General features: G+C 40.8%; 1 protein-coding gene and 3 non-coding genes across 7 annotated transcripts in view; 1 reads left to right on the forward strand and 3 right to left on the reverse strand.

Moving 5' to 3' along the window:
* Positions 1 to 4,932: 4,932 nt before the first annotated feature.
* The window catches only part of m1ap (meiosis 1 associated protein), a 49,385-nt gene continuing 38,902 nt past the window's right edge, over positions 4,933 to 15,415 (forward strand). For 2 of the 4 annotated variants that reach the window (XM_027277794.1, XM_027277797.1), the window contains exons 1-4: positions 4,933 to 5,078; positions 7,656 to 7,916; positions 8,049 to 8,246; positions 12,218 to 12,389. In XM_027277794.1, coding sequence (XP_027133595.1) covers positions 7,656 to 7,916; positions 8,049 to 8,246; positions 12,218 to 12,389 — 631 coding nt within the window. In that variant the 5' untranslated portion in view covers positions 4,933 to 5,078. Of the gene's footprint in view, positions 5,079 to 5,485; positions 5,544 to 6,969; positions 7,038 to 7,655; positions 7,917 to 8,048; positions 8,247 to 12,217; positions 12,390 to 15,415 lie in introns of those variants that run through there. The other 2 variants (XM_027277796.1, XM_027277795.1) reach the window with 2 other exon arrangements.
* Positions 8,397 to 8,468, reverse strand: trnaa-cgc (transfer RNA alanine (anticodon CGC)). Its single transcript has one exon. It is a non-coding gene; the product is annotated as a tRNA-Ala (tRNA).
* Positions 9,361 to 9,432, reverse strand: trnaa-cgc (transfer RNA alanine (anticodon CGC)). Its single transcript has one exon. It is a non-coding gene; the product is annotated as a tRNA-Ala (tRNA).
* On the reverse strand, positions 9,766 to 9,837 carry trnaa-cgc (transfer RNA alanine (anticodon CGC)). The gene has a single exon. It is a non-coding gene; the product is annotated as a tRNA-Ala (tRNA).

Consider the following 15,415-nt stretch of genomic DNA (forward strand, 5'->3'; position numbering starts at 1 on the left):
TGGATGATTACATTTAGCAGTACTTGAACAATATCAGTTACATGCTGAATCAGCCGGGCGTAGTGCTGCAGAATGAATTGCTCTAGCAGTAGTGAGTCTGCTACCTGCCTTTTTACAAGAGAGAAAGAAAGCAAGCAAGCAAGCAAGCAAAAAGAAAGAAAGAAAGAAAGAAAGAAAGAAAGAAAGAAAGAAAGACATTTTTGTGAAATTGACAAACGAGCTAAATAAACCACCATAAAACTTTTTTTGGCCACTTGGGGGCAGTGTAAACAACTTTTTTTTTCTTTATTTGACAGAGACAGCTTAAAGAGTGACAGGAATGTGTGGACAGAGAGAGATGGGGAATGACATGCGGAAAACAGCTACGGGTCGGATTCGAACCCTTGGCTTCCACAACAACAAGGACTGAGCCTTTGTACATGGGGCGGCTCCTCTACTGACTGAGCTAAACAACACCCCAGTGTAAAAAACTTGTTAGCAAACCGTTGCCTATTTACACGTAGCAACATTAGCCATCATGTAGTCATGTAGTTTTGTTCAATATTCACTCTCCTTTTACTTCCCGTTTTGGTCTCTGTTGCTTCTAAATGTTCTATTATGGTCACCAGCTAGTTGCTTACTTTGTCTTTGCTGAGCAGTGGATTCATCAGACCTTTTGTGGAAACTGAGAGTGAGCCAAAACAGTAAAGTTACAGGCCAGAAAACAAAAGAATCAGCTGAAAGACGCCATAAATCTCTGTGGAGCCAAGCAAAGTTGGGTGATGATTCTTGTGACCTCTTTCACATTACACACAGTCATTTGATTAATTGCTAGTATAAAAATACTGATTAGTGGAGTCTTAAGAAATTCTGGTGGGAGGTCTCTGACCTTTAAAGTGTGTGTTCTCTGACCTCACTATGGCGCCAAGTCATACGCTCATTACTCTTCATTTAGTTATGTAAATCTCTGATAATCGCTCATGTGTACAGCACCACTTAGTAGCACTCAGAGAAACATTAGTGGCCTCTCTGATGACCTATCTATTGGTAACACGAACTCTAGATCAGAAAAAGAAATGGATCTTCCTGTTTTCTGGGAATCATCTGACCTGATTTGTATCAATACAGACCTCCTTTCTACTTTGAAATGTATGAAATTAAGCAAAGCAACAAGTCATCCTTTTGCCTATAAAGACTGTGTTATCTGATGCTGATGCTCTCTTTGTCAAGGAAGACGTGCTCCATGTCACAGAAAGCAGAAATCCCATTAGACCATTAAGCCATAAAGGGGTTGCATTCCCATCAAGGTAATTGACCATTACTGTATACATCTACCCTTTTAGCTACTCCTGCTATGTTATGTTCTCTGTAATAGTAGTAAACACAAAGAACCCCACAGTAAACAGGTCTGGCTTTGTGCTCTGACGTCCAAAGCCTTGCTTCACATCCGCCTGAGTATGCACAATAATACACACACTTTGCATTCCAATGAAGTAATTTTCCCACCAAGATTAGTACAAACACTTAAAGTATTAATGCATACCATCGCTAAAACCACACACACGCAAACTTCTGAAAGCAATTCCTATAATACTCACCTTTACATGATCTATGTAACAACAGAACAGGATTGGCTCTGGGTCTCATGTGGATAAAAAAACTGTGTGGTTTGTCCCTACTTGTACGTCTTAGCTACAGCGGATTTAATTGGAAATTTTTCATTTTTTAGTACACACACATCCACAGAAATTCAAACTAAACTTCAGCTGCCCTGCGGGTTCGCAGTTGCCACCATTTATAAAGTTTGTGATACTTTTGATTTCATGAAATGTGCAGCCATGATTGTCTGATTAAACTGCCCTGCAGCAACAATAATATGTCATTTATGAACTCAAATCTTTGCACTCTCATGTCTTCAGGTGGCATAGGTAAATCCTATTTGTTGCATGTTTACACTTGTGTCTTACATGTCCGGTAGAATTTAGCAACTATGAAGTGGCAACGTGCATTTGTGGCACGCAATAGAGCTGCTGAAGCTTTTCTATGGCGTGATTGTGAACACTTTCCTCTAGCGTCTTTCCATGCAAGTCATAAAATCTTCAACATAACAAAAATAAATAATCTTTGAAACCGCCCTGTGAGATTTTATTGCCCCTGACGACAAACCAAGCAAGCAAATACCTTAAGCAGTTCAGTGGAAAGCATACCTCTTGTGTAAAGACGGCTGTGTGAGCGGTGTTCTGTGCTAATACTGTACACAAGCCATTTTCACAATCTTTAGTTCTTAACCTCCTCATACAGACTGGCTAACATGCTTAAACAAGCCTTTTGTTTTTACACTGAATTCCTGTATGTTCATCGGCAGCATGTCATAATCAGGGTGGAAGTTTTCTGTAAACATGTTTAACACATTACTCTTAATTACATTTTTGAAAATACTTCTTTGCTTTTTTGTCTAGAGCTAGATAAAAGAAAAATAAAAAAAAAATAAAATTAATACCATTCTTATGATTAATACGACATTTGAAAGCAACACAATCCACCTATCACCACCTCTAAATCTAACTACTAAAGATGTTATAACTCTATTCTTCTAGCAATAACCTCATGTAAAAACCACTGCGCTTTTTTTACTGGTAAAATATTGAACTATTCCTTTAGGGTGTATCATTTGTAGGTTCCAGGCATATGTTAGGGATGGGGATTTGTAAACAAACGGCCTAAATAATGATGTGAGTTTGAAACAAAAAAGTATATGCAAGTAGCACAAAATGTAATGCGATTGAACGCAGCTTCACTGTCAGCTCATTAAAAAGTTTTTTTTTGCCCGCTATCCACTTCTATCTGACCCTCTTCCACTAAAACTGCCAGGATGTACTCAGGGGATTTTCTAATTTCATGCTCCTGTTCCCATCTTAGGGTATTAAAGTCAAACTTCTCAAGGCAGCAAACAACTTAAGGCAAACGACTTAACATTAATCTAACCTGAAAAAAACAAAACTGAACCCGACAGTAAAAGTCAAAATGGTGCAAAAACCATAGTGGACTTAAAAAAATGCAACTAGTGTCCAAATGCACTGGACAAACTTTTCCCCAATCCCCCTGAGTAAATCAAAAAAGGCAGAGCGGATTAGTGCAAAGCTTCTATTGACCTAGAAGTGTGTGTTTGTGTGTGTGTGTGTGTATTCCTCACAGCTAAATTGGGAAGCACTTTGTGTGTTTTATTACGCGAGTGATTAAGCTCCAATCATAGTGGTGCTCCTAATCCTTTACACGGGCCTTCATATGTGAGACAGACAGTATATACAGTGAAGTGCAGGAAAAACTAGAGATTCAAGCACTGACAGGTGGGATGTGGAGGAGGAGGACAAGGAGGAGTGAGTCGAGAACAAATGAAAGAAAGATAATAATGTGGGAGGGAGGAAGGAAGGAAGGAAGGAAGGAAGGAAGGAAGGAAGGAAGGAAGTTAAAGAAGGGAGGGAGGAAAGATGGAAAATTGCCAGTGCCTTCAAGAATCAGATTTGGGGAAGGAAACTTGCTGCCGTTCTGAACACCCCACCAGCAATATTAAACCCTGATCATCACACACACAGACACACACACACACACACACACACACACACACACACACACACACACACACACACACAGGCTGTGCTTACAGATCAGGATTTCCACTGATCACCAGGTACAGAGAGTTGGCAGAAGTTAGTACACCTCGTCTTATCTCCCATACACAGATGTGGTGCATGTTCCACATTTCTTCATGTCAATCTTATACACCCGACACACAGTAACATGTTCTGTGTGTGTGTGTGTGTGTGTGTGTGTGTGTGTGTGTGAACTAGAGAGAGTCAGAGAGAGAGACAAAACAGCAATGTGACTACGCATAAGTCAGCTCTCATTTTGCAACCCAGACTTCACCAAAGCCTCTTACACAGACCACAGCTCTCTACAAAACCCCTTCATACACCACACACACACACACACACACACACACACACACACACACACAAACAAACACACTCATCAAAAATCATATATTATATTTCCTCCATCTCCAATTCCTTTCACATCTTGATTGTCCCCTCGTGGCTTGGATGGTCTCACACACAAACACACACCGACACACCTGCACTGACTGTCTGAAAGCACTTGAATCGAGCAGACCAACCATCAGGAACTCATTTCCATATCACTCTTTCATTCTGTGCCCGGGTTCCCGCACTTGGCCTCTCATTAATCTTTCCCTCTATTCATCTAGAAATAATGAATAGAAATAAACACATGGAAGGAGGACAGGACGAGGTGCAAAAGTTTTTTGAAATAAACTTTTCAAAAAACCATCTGTGGATTTTTTTTTTCCTTTCTATCATCAAGAGAGAAGCAGGAGTTTACTTTGAGCTGTGGTGTTTGGTTTTCTGTGCTTGCAGATGCTCAAGGCATCCTTGTGAGTACTACTAAATTTTAAAAACATTGTTTTATCAAAACACATTTACAACATTTAACTATTCATTGTCAATTCTCCCCACAGTTGAATGACTGCTCAATTGGTCAATAAAATGCTTACATTTTATCTGGGGAATGATTGGCAGCTCTGATGACTAATCGATCATTTTCTGTCAATCAGCGAAACAATTAGCAGACTAAATGGTTCAGTTATTCAATAACATTAAATTAAATTTATGTTAAAAAATATATTAAAAATAACAAATTACTTTAGCTCAAGCAGCCTGTAGCAATTACAGTAGCTGTGTTTTTATTCAACATGTTAATTAATTAAATTAGCAAATGGAAATTATATCATAGTGTTTATAAGTGTTAATTTACAAAGTATGTTGGAGGTATGGAGTGATTCGTCTTTCTAATAAACAATCTTTGGAGATCATCCCTGCTCGAGCGGACAGCACGAGACAGACGCTGCGCGCGTGGGACTGTTTACAGGTAGTTAGCCACCGTTAGCTTAGCTATTTATCTAGTTAGCTTCAGTTGCTTTACTTGTCAGACACTTTCAAGAATATTTAGTATATTTTCTGCTTCTTATATAACGTTAACTATTCCTGAAGACGTTAACTGAAGGGGATAGACACCCAGCTGAGGTAACAATTAGCTATAAAGTGAGCTAAAGTGAAAACAACAGAGCTAACGTCTCATGAGGTTATTTTAAATTTAATGTATGAATGTGATATTCAGCATTTTGCAGCTGTTTAGTTGTGTTGGTGACATTTCTTTCCACCATTATATTATCAGCTCTGACAGCTCCTGATTCACTTTGCTTGTTTTTTTGTTGTTGTTTTTTTTTTAGCTTTTTCATCTCACAAACATTTACACTTTAAACTTTGCTTTATAGATATGGCTCATGACACACACACACACACACACACACACACACTGTCTCTTAGTTTATACTGTTTTGCTAATATTGTCTCTCTGATGTGTGCAGAAAACCGACTCAATAAGGTCGTGGTGAACAGAGGCTATATTATTGAGCCATCGGACTGGATCTGATTGAATTCATGAATGTGTACACACACAGAGAGGTCTGAGATGATGTGAGATCAAAGGTGTGTGGGCGAGAGACGTGTGATGCGGGTGGTGAGGAGGACAGACTTTGACTTAGAAGAGGAGAGCCCAGTCCAAGACAGATGAGAAGGGCTGAAGATCAAACAGCACACGCACTTTCACACAATATGCCCTTTATTACCGGTAAAATAGGCCTTTTCTGTGAAGATCAGAGCAGAGCGGGGTTTCAGGACACTGGATTTAACAGCTCGGTTGATAAAGAGGGCTCAGAGCTCAGCTTTCGATCGGAAGGGATTAGTTCTGTCAATGACTTTTGCTCTGATAAGAGTGGTCCAGGCTTCTGGCTGTTTTTAATACGACATGTTGTTATTTCTGCTCCTAGAGTTTAAATCTGGTGTGCTGTTGGTGCTGTTGGTGGCTCAGACTTTGTTTGTAGACATCAGCAGACCACTATGACTGTTTAAATCTTGTGACAGACATGCAAGGCAGGCCCAGTGGCAGGTTTATGGCAACACGATGACAGGAAGTTGAAATATTTCATCCGCCGTAAAAATGAATTCATCACTCAAATGGAAAAGTTCATTTATAAACAAACTTGCCCTCTCTTAGTCCTTCAAAATGTAGTTAGTTATATTTAAAAACTGGATTAGAGATCCAACGTGTTATGGTTAAAGACGGATTCAAACTTAATGAAATAACAAAAAAGCCCCCAAACCCTCGTGTCATTGTCTCGTGGAAATTGTAATCTGTTGCCTTGTTTCCTATTTCAGCGGTTTCCCCCCACACTCCTGTGGTCGTGTCTGTTCTCGCCCAGCGAGGTGTGGGATTTAAATGACTAATTGCACTGACATGTGTCAGAATAAGGGGTCACTGATGTTGCTAAATGAAGGGGTTTCCCAGGGGGTTTCAGGTGGTGCGATTGATTCTGTGAAGCGTGAGGGGTTTTCCTCTCGACGTCCTTCAGGCCACATCCTCACGCTTTTTGACGAGCTGATTCCATCCGATGACACTTGTGAAGATATAATAAGAATTTTTTTTTTTTTTCTGATCATATGGATTTGATAAAGAGTTTTGTGTCTATAAAAAGCTTAGAGGTCTTTTACTTCTTTATCCCCCTTGTTGCTTTAAAGTGTTTTCAAGCGCAAATATCAAACTTTTGCTGTCAGGGTTTGCTGATTTCTTCTTTAATATAACTGTAAATAAAATAGCTTTCAACTTTGGACTGTCCTCAAGACCCACACGTGACCTCGTGTAACCTAAGAATAGAAAATTCTATCACATTAGTCACTTGAAACAAGCAATTTGAAGCCATCGAAGCAGTAGTGTGGTCCTCTGCACACGCTATGTTTCATCCATCTTGCTTCCCTTCTCGCTGATGTAATGATCCTTTTTTCCCCGTCACACAGAGCGCTTGGTTTCAGTGGACTTCTGACAGCTCTGCTGCCACTTTGTCATTCAGCTGTAATGGCTTTAAGAGTTCATACGGCTATAAATACTGAATGACAAGTTAACAGTCTTCATTCATTCACCACAAAGTGAGGACCTTCTGTGTCTAATAAACTCTTCTGGCATCTCGGGGGTTGGCAAAACATGATGTCTGCTTTACATACGCCTTACAGCGTAGGTCTGCTCGAACTTTCCAGCCTCCGAACGGATTCTCAAAGTTTCATTTCAGCCATGAAATTGTCTTTCGCGACATTTATTACACACAAAAAAAAATCATCACAAAAAGTGTCATGTTAGCCTCATCAAAAGTCAGGAAATATAACTGATAACTGAGCGGTTTCATTTATAGCTGCGAGCTCATCGAAGCCTGTTTTATTCATGTTCTGTTCACAGCGGTGCTCAGTGATCATGATTATGACAGCTAATGTACTTTAATGTTGTTGACAGCATGGGCTGATTCTCATTACAGGGGCGCTGGTTTGTTATTATGTCTGTGTTTTATGCTCGTTTTGGTAATTACTGGTTCCCCTCCGCTTGGTCTTCCAGCCTTGAGAGGTTACACATGAGAACATTACATGAGAGCTCACTCAGGTTTTTCAGATATTTACACGTGGTTCGTATTTGTACACACAACATTTGGACTTAATTTCACCACAAAACATGACACATAAATGCTATTTTTCCTTTGTCATTCAACCCTGTTGTAGATGTTCGCAGACAGAAAGAAGTCAGCAGGTAACTGCAGCTCTGGGAACGTGGTTTACTCGTCCTCCTCATTTCTGTGCCAACCAGCGAGGGTCCTGATCGTAGAGGCGCTGCCCCCCAGGTGGTCTGAGATTTGTACGGTGCTCTGTGATGCTCTGGATAACTTCCTTTCTTTGGCCTGTAGTCTGGATGGACCCTGTAGGATACCACTACTCAGCCTGTATGCTATCAGCAGGCAGCAGGAATGTCTACTGCCATTTGTGGTAAGATAGATGACAGTGGGCCATTATTGCCTTTTCTCTTCTTCCTCCTCTCTCACCCCTCTTCTCTTTGTTGCTTTCTTTCACTCACATTATCACTCACTTTTATGCCTTTTTCTTCTTTTCCTTTTTTAGCAGGTCCGCGGTAACCTCGCCAGGCTGCGTTCCTGTGTCGAGGAGCTGAGGTCTATTCCAGGTGAAGGTTGTGTCAGAGCAGCAGCCAGAGGAGGCGAGCTGCTGCGACAGGCAGTGCTGGACAGTCTGCAGCAGTTCAAACAGTACAGCAGACATACCAGTACTGGCAACCAGGCCAGCAACAACACATCTGTGGAGGTGAACATAAACACACCTTCTATATTCTTTTTCAAGTCATAAGAAAGCAGCTGATATTCATGAGCTGCTTTTACAATGAAGAAACCGGCACTTAGCCTTCCTTAAAGCGATGATATGCTTAAGCACCACTTCAATCATGGCCTTAAGTAGTGGAGATGCTGGGGATTGAACCCAGGACCTCATACATGCGAAGCACGCGCTCTACCACTGAGCTACATCCCCATGTGCAACCTTCCCAAACACCTGGATCTCTGGGATAAAAGCAGGGGTGTCCATGAGAACACTGCCCACATGAAGACATCTATAAAAAAAATAAGAAAATGTCTGAAGCTTTTCTTTGTCATTCAGTTTCAAAGACATCAAAGAGTAAAACTGCAACACCAGCAATAAATGAGACAGATAAGTGTCAGCTGGTTAAAACTCTTCTACTTTTTACTCTTATTAACCATTTTCTGATTGTTTCACAGAAGTTACATTCTAAAGAACACCACCCTGCAGCTGATTTGGCCTGTGTCATTAGTGTAGTCTTCAGTTTGCGTTAATGTGCTTTAACAGTGAACGCTCACAGCACAATGTCTGAGTCCAGAATGACTCGGCGAAGCAAAAAGTGGAGATGCTGTGGATTTAGCTGCTCTCCATGATCACCTTGTGTTTTTGGGTTGCAGATCTAAGGCCACATTCAGACAGAAACAGGGGAACCAGTCTCCGGCGACGTTTTTTCAATTCATTGTGCATTAGCGCACCGGCAGTCCACAATGCAGGGGTTGCCGCAAAAAACGTTACCGGCGTCCGGGAGAGAAGTTAAACCCGATTTAACTTTTGGGAAACCGGAGCCCCACGTCACGCTCCACAAGCCAATCATTCACTCAGATCGGTCAAACCTCCAAAGACAGCCTGAAATGTCTCTGAGCTGCTAATCAGCGAAATAAAAAGGTATTTCCTGATTGTTTCACAGCAGGTATAGACACGCCCACGGCAACCCACCTCAGCACCGGTTTCCCTGTTCCTGTCTGAATATGTGCTGAATGGCATAAATGGCAGTCTTACATCCAACCAGGTAGTGTAGTTGAGACCAACCATCCACAGTGATCGATACAGGATCTGCTTCAATTAATGGAGATGCTGGGGATTGAACCCAGGACCTCATACATGCGAAGCACGCGCTCTACCACTGAGCTACATCCCCTTTCCTTTCAAGCGTGTCTTGTCTTATCTACAGCAAGTATAAAATTAAGATTTGATCACATATCATCAATGATACCTGTTAACAAGGAAAAAGTCCTAGTTTGTCTTTTTTTCCAGCATGACAGGGGGACTTAAAGGAGAGATAATGATCCAACATTATAAATCACATAGTGTACATCAGCTGAAAGCTGATAACCTGAAGATACATTTGAAATGCAGCTCGGCACTGTGTGTCAAGTTCTTCTAGTCATAAATCTGGAGCAACCACAGTTTATTCAAATATATGATGTTTAGAAGATGATATGATGATATGATGTCAGTGGGAAAAAAACAGTGGAGATGCTGGGGATTGAACCCAGGACCTCATACATGCGAAGCACGCGCTCTACCACTGAGCTACATCCCCTGCAGTGTCCTTTACACTGTCATTTCAGATTCTGTGAATTAGTCTGTTACTTTGTTTTGTATAACTTTATTGTTTTTGAAGTCATTTCCACTAAATATTTTTCTATCTGTCCCGAGAGATTCATTATAAAGAAGCATCTCTCCAACTGCAGATTCGCTCAGACTGAATAGACGCCTTTGATATTCAAGCTTTGTACTTCATGCTAATGTAGGGAAGAGGCTCCACTTATGTCAGTTAAATGAGCTCTCTTCACGACCAATTTAGCGTGTTTAGCAGCTGCAAAAACATATTCAATTGGGAATCTAATTTGCACCTTTAAAAGCTTCAAAAAAGTCTTTGTTACCAGTTTTATTTTAGTGGCTGAGATCTCTTAACATCAGTCAGTCCACTTAAAACCAGCTCGTGTACATTTCAAATGCCCCAAACGGGCTCCACTTATCTGCTGCTGAGCCATCTGTCTAGGAGGAGTAAAGCTCAGTAAAGCTTTCAGTTCTTTCCTGCTAGAATATCCAGTCAGTCATCCAGACAGTGCACCAAGTATTTAAACCACTTTTTGAGTCGTAGTCTATGGTTTCAAGGCAAATCCTTTTCGAAAGTTGTTTCACTCTCTGGGCAGTGGGCGGAGTTGTTCAAATGGTCGCTGTCACTTTAATAAATCTATTATTCCTTTTTATTTCATGTACAGTAATTCAAAGCCAGCTTCGGGCTAATGTCCAGCACATGCTCCAGGCCCAAAACGTCAAATAACAGTTTAGAAGAATGGAAACATTAGCAGCCATTATTGAAAGCATCTCATTTGTTAGATGTAAATGTCGGGCATATGGGGAGGCAATTGAGAAATGAGCCACTCACTGTCCTTGTTAAATTTGAACATCATGTCCTCTGGGTACAAGGCTCGCGGTTGTTGACGAGGATTTCTCAAATCCAACCAGCTTTATTAGGACGCTCCAGGCAGATGATTACACTAAGACTCACTGTTTCCGACACCGGCTATGAATAGCACTATTAAGAGACAGAGAGACACTAAGCAGACATGGCCCTGTGTCTGTGTGTGTGTGCGTTTGTGTGTGTATGTGTGTGTGGCACTGATCCACTTAAACGAACCATGTTTTCATTCATATATACGTTTCTAGCATGTGTGTGTGTGTGTGTGTGTGTGTGTGTGTGTGTGTGTGATATATACGTCAGGCTTCAGCAGCTGATTCTACTTATGGCCAAACAGCAGGAAGCAGAGAGCACAAGCTATTAATAATCCCATTATAATCTTCATTTACTGTTAATGTGATTCAGTAGGCTGCTCATCATTAGCCTAACATTAGTTTATCTCCACCATCTTCCCCAATTATTCATGTATAATCCACAGAAAACTAATTTCATCTCTTTCCATCATCAGACGGAGTGACTTCATTTGTGTCTTCTATGTAAATCTGCACCAAAAATGTTCATTATCTAAAAAATAATGCATGAGTAAAAACACATTTTAGAGTGCATAACCAGATGTTTTTCTCATTCACGATGGCATGACAAGTAAGATATTGATAGCTGAGTTACGGGAGCACAAGCTGCGTTTTTTTCTCATGAGAACATATTTTCATGTCTAAGTAAAGTACACAAACAGAAACAACAGCAGTCACACACAAAGAATGCTTTGCTGCGGCGATGTTGTGGCTTGTTCTTCTAAAGATATGACAGCTTCAGATACTAACCTCGGCTCTCATATCGCCAGCTATGACGATTCAGAAGTAAGCCTTCGGGAAACAGCTGTGGGACGGAACAATTATGCGGCTTTGTAAAATGAAAAATGATTTTTCATTCTTATTAGGAAAGAATAACAATGTTGGGTTGTAGCTGGGCTTTCTGTCCTCCCGTTAGAGGCCCTCCAGATTTACGGTATTATCTGACATCAAGCAACTGTCAAAATTGCTGCCTCAGTTTCAAATGCATTTTTCGTCCACTTCAAAAGAGAAGATTCCACATGGTGTTAAGTGGGAGACACAATGAAATGTACGAATAGAGATAATGGTGCACAGTTTTGTGCATCCATGGTGTTTTACTCATACTTTTTTCAACTCTATACACCTGGCCAGTCACAGCCAGTGGTTGTGAATGTAAGATTGCATTGTCGTACACATCCTGTCCAATTTCAACGTCCTAAAAGTACAGGGGGGAGGGTATTTTAGCAGTTGTTTAACTCTCTGTCAAGAACTTAATTCGCAGCATACTGACTCCTTTGTGTGTGCCTATTAGGCCCAGAACCTATGCCAAAATGCTGGGGTGCTGAGGCGCTCTTTCTTTCCCTTTTATTTAAAAAAAAAAATTCTTATTTGAGTTCTTATTGTTGCAGGTTTGCTGAGGCATTTTCCTCTTGCTATATTCACAGGTTACTGTGGTGACCAGTCAGCCAGGGCGGAACGTTGTTCGCCAGTTGGAGACGGGGCTCAAAGATGCTGACCTGGTGTCACTGAAGCGGCTCCTGGTGGTACAGATCTATAACGCAGTAGAATGGGGTCAGGACAACCCATCACCTGAGGCCACGCACTCTGAGAGTGAAGGTGGGAAACTAAAATACACACACACACACACACACGGTTACTACATAAAGTTGATGCAAGGTTGGTAAAAATACACACTGTGATTATACACATGACTGTGTCTAAGCAAACAAGCGAGGAGCATTAATACAAAGAGTCAAACAACTTGAAGGAGGTCTGCTATCTATTTCCTGAACCAACTTTCACTCCCCCTCACTTTTCACATACCTTCCCCCTGCGCTTCCTTATTCATCTTCAGTCGAGTCGCGCAGCGCCGACCCACTTAATACTGCATTTTTTACTGTTTGTCACAGATCTACAGTCAACACTCGAGACACATGTGACAGTTTATAGAACGTGGCTACAGTGGCAACATTTGCCAGTCCTCTCAGAAAAACTAATTTCATAATGATATGTCATTCTTTGTAATTACGGAAGGTTCAAGTGGTGTGGTCTGAGTAAGTAGAGAGTACGGTGATGATCGGATAGAAATGAAGGGCAGGAAGAGAGGAGAGAAATAGAAAGTGAGAAAACAAAATGAAAAAAAACATACAGCACAGCAAGGAATGAGAGCGAGTGAAAGAGAGAGGGGTGTAATAAACACAGAGAAGTCTTCTCGTAAAAATATTTATGCACCGCCTGAAATATTTATTCCGCAATGATAAATCTTTTAATCTGTATGGAAGAAGTAACTGAACTGACTTTGTTTTCTCCGGGGTGTTTGAGATGTTAGAAACACGATACTAATGATGTCATGAGTTTCAACTTACCTGACACAATTATGTCAGTTATGTAATCCTTCCCTATTTGTTGTCACCAGCCCCTTCTCTGTTATTTTTACATCATATCCAAAGTGAAATGTTATGCTTATGTCCTAGTTTTCGCCATTAAGCCATGGCCTTGTTCCCCTCGGAGCCAGTCCTTGTTTGGACTGGCCTTTTAGTGGTGGTAAAACAAGTCCTGGACTTTGTAGTTCTGTCCTTAAGAGGCAAGATGAGATGTAAATCTTGTTTTGTTTTTTGGGGGTTTTGGGTTTTTTTTTTTTTCAACTAAACTAAATTAAAGCAGAGAACATAGATAAGGGACAGCCACAGGGGTGTGGAGGATCTGCTTTTGTTGTTGAAACCAGATGGTATCCACTTTTATGCTGCTGTATCGCCTTATATTATCCTGTCTTTTGCGGGGGCCCTTAAGGAGTCCCAATAAAAAATCCTTTTTAATTACAGGAAACAGAAAGAAAATAATTCTCTGACTTGTGATACATTCACAAAATCCTTCAAACGAAACCACCGTAGTAGGAACATAACTTTTGTAACTGCTGTAATGATTGACTTTGCTTCTTTTTAAGGGCCTACAAGCAAAAAAAAGTTAACTATTGGCCAGGTAATATGGGTAAGTCTTGATGCAAAGTGCAGCAGTGAAAAATATTCATAAAAAGATGAATGCAGTTAAGTACCGTAATATCATATGCAGGTACAATAAGAAGAATGAGGGGTGAGCATTTTGTGTGTGTGTGTGTGTGTGTGTGTGTGTGTGTTAAGTCTGACTGTAAAGAGTTTACAAGAAAATCAAACCAACAGGAATCAGTAGCTACTGTATGTGTCCCTGCAGCAGCTGCTTTAGTACAAGTCCCCTAGTATTTTTTGTATTCATCGATCAATATGAGCGATGCTTTTTCTCGTCTCTCTCCAGAGTCTAATAAAAAAGCAACGCCTTTGAACAAAGAAATGTTTGGAATGGAGCCTTGGAGACATGGCTATGTAGTTACCACAGTTTGATGATAGTGAGGTCAACACCCTTTTAGCAGCTGGGATGCCACTGGGACCAGATCACTGCGTTCTTCCACAGTGTCTATAAATGTTTATAGTACCGAGAAACATAATAATCAAGTTGAGTTGCTCTTCGATACTACGGCCTACACCCTCTTAATTATGTCAACACCAGCGATCGTTAGAAATGGGTGTTACCACAGTGGAGAAAACATGATCATTGCTACCATAACATCTTCATAAACAGTGGTATTGGTCACATAAGCATGAAAGTGGTTTACAGTGTAGATCTAGATTAGTTTCACAGAAATACTGTGTGACTGAATTGTCAGTTTGAAGATGTATATTCCTGTGTTTACTGTCACTTTAAGTTTTCTCGTGAATACATAATGTTTTGACTCAAAGACTTGGAAAAATCGTACAGTAAATTACTTATTTTTCGTCTTCTTTTCGTTTGCTGCAATATCAGTTATCTAGGAATGAGCTTGAAGTCTGTGAAGGTTCTCAGTCATCCAGGTCATCTTTCTTCAAGAAGGTTAAATCTGGGGCAACCACAACTGCAGCTGCAAAACTGTCCATAACCAGGGCTAGCAGCAGCTCAGTCTGGAGGGATTTGGCTTGGTGGCCAGTTCAAGTCCAGTATGGAAGGTGGACTGGTAGCTGGAGAGGTGCCAGTTCACCTCCTGGACACTACCAATGTGTCCTTGAGCAAGGTACCTAACCCCCTAACTGCCCCCAGCATGCTGCTCTGTGTGGCTGCCCATCACTCTACCATCTCTCTCTTTCCCATTTGCATGTCTATGAGCCCTTTGTGTGTGTGTGTTGTATTTTGGGTAAAACTTTAGTGAAAAAAGAATTTCCCCTCGAGGGATCAATAAAGTATCCAGAAAGTCCAGCTGCTCCAGATTTAACCTTTGTGAAGAAAGTAGGAAGGTGTTTGTTTGAATAAAAGATAATAACCAGGTCTTAAAATATCTCCTTAAATATGGGACGACAGTGTCTTTTTATGTAAAAAACAGTGTCCTAAATGTACTCTGTATGATATTTCAATGTGTGACATTACTCACAGTAAAACCACACACATTTTGGATGAAGTTCTGAAAGAATCAGCCAATACAGAAAAGGAAATGGGGTCAGCACTCCATCCAAGGGCTACATAGATCTCAGAGTTCATCTGGCTTTAATCAAAGATAAAAAAAATTTAAAAAAGTTGCTGTCCAGTCAATATGAATTCTGCTCAAAAGGTTGCAAAGGTCCAAAAAGTAGTTCAGGCACTGC

Source organism: Larimichthys crocea, chromosome III (genome assembly GCF_000972845.2).
Source record: "Larimichthys crocea isolate SSNF chromosome III, L_crocea_2.0, whole genome shotgun sequence".
Classification (NCBI taxonomy): domain Eukaryota; kingdom Metazoa; phylum Chordata; class Actinopteri; family Sciaenidae; genus Larimichthys; species Larimichthys crocea.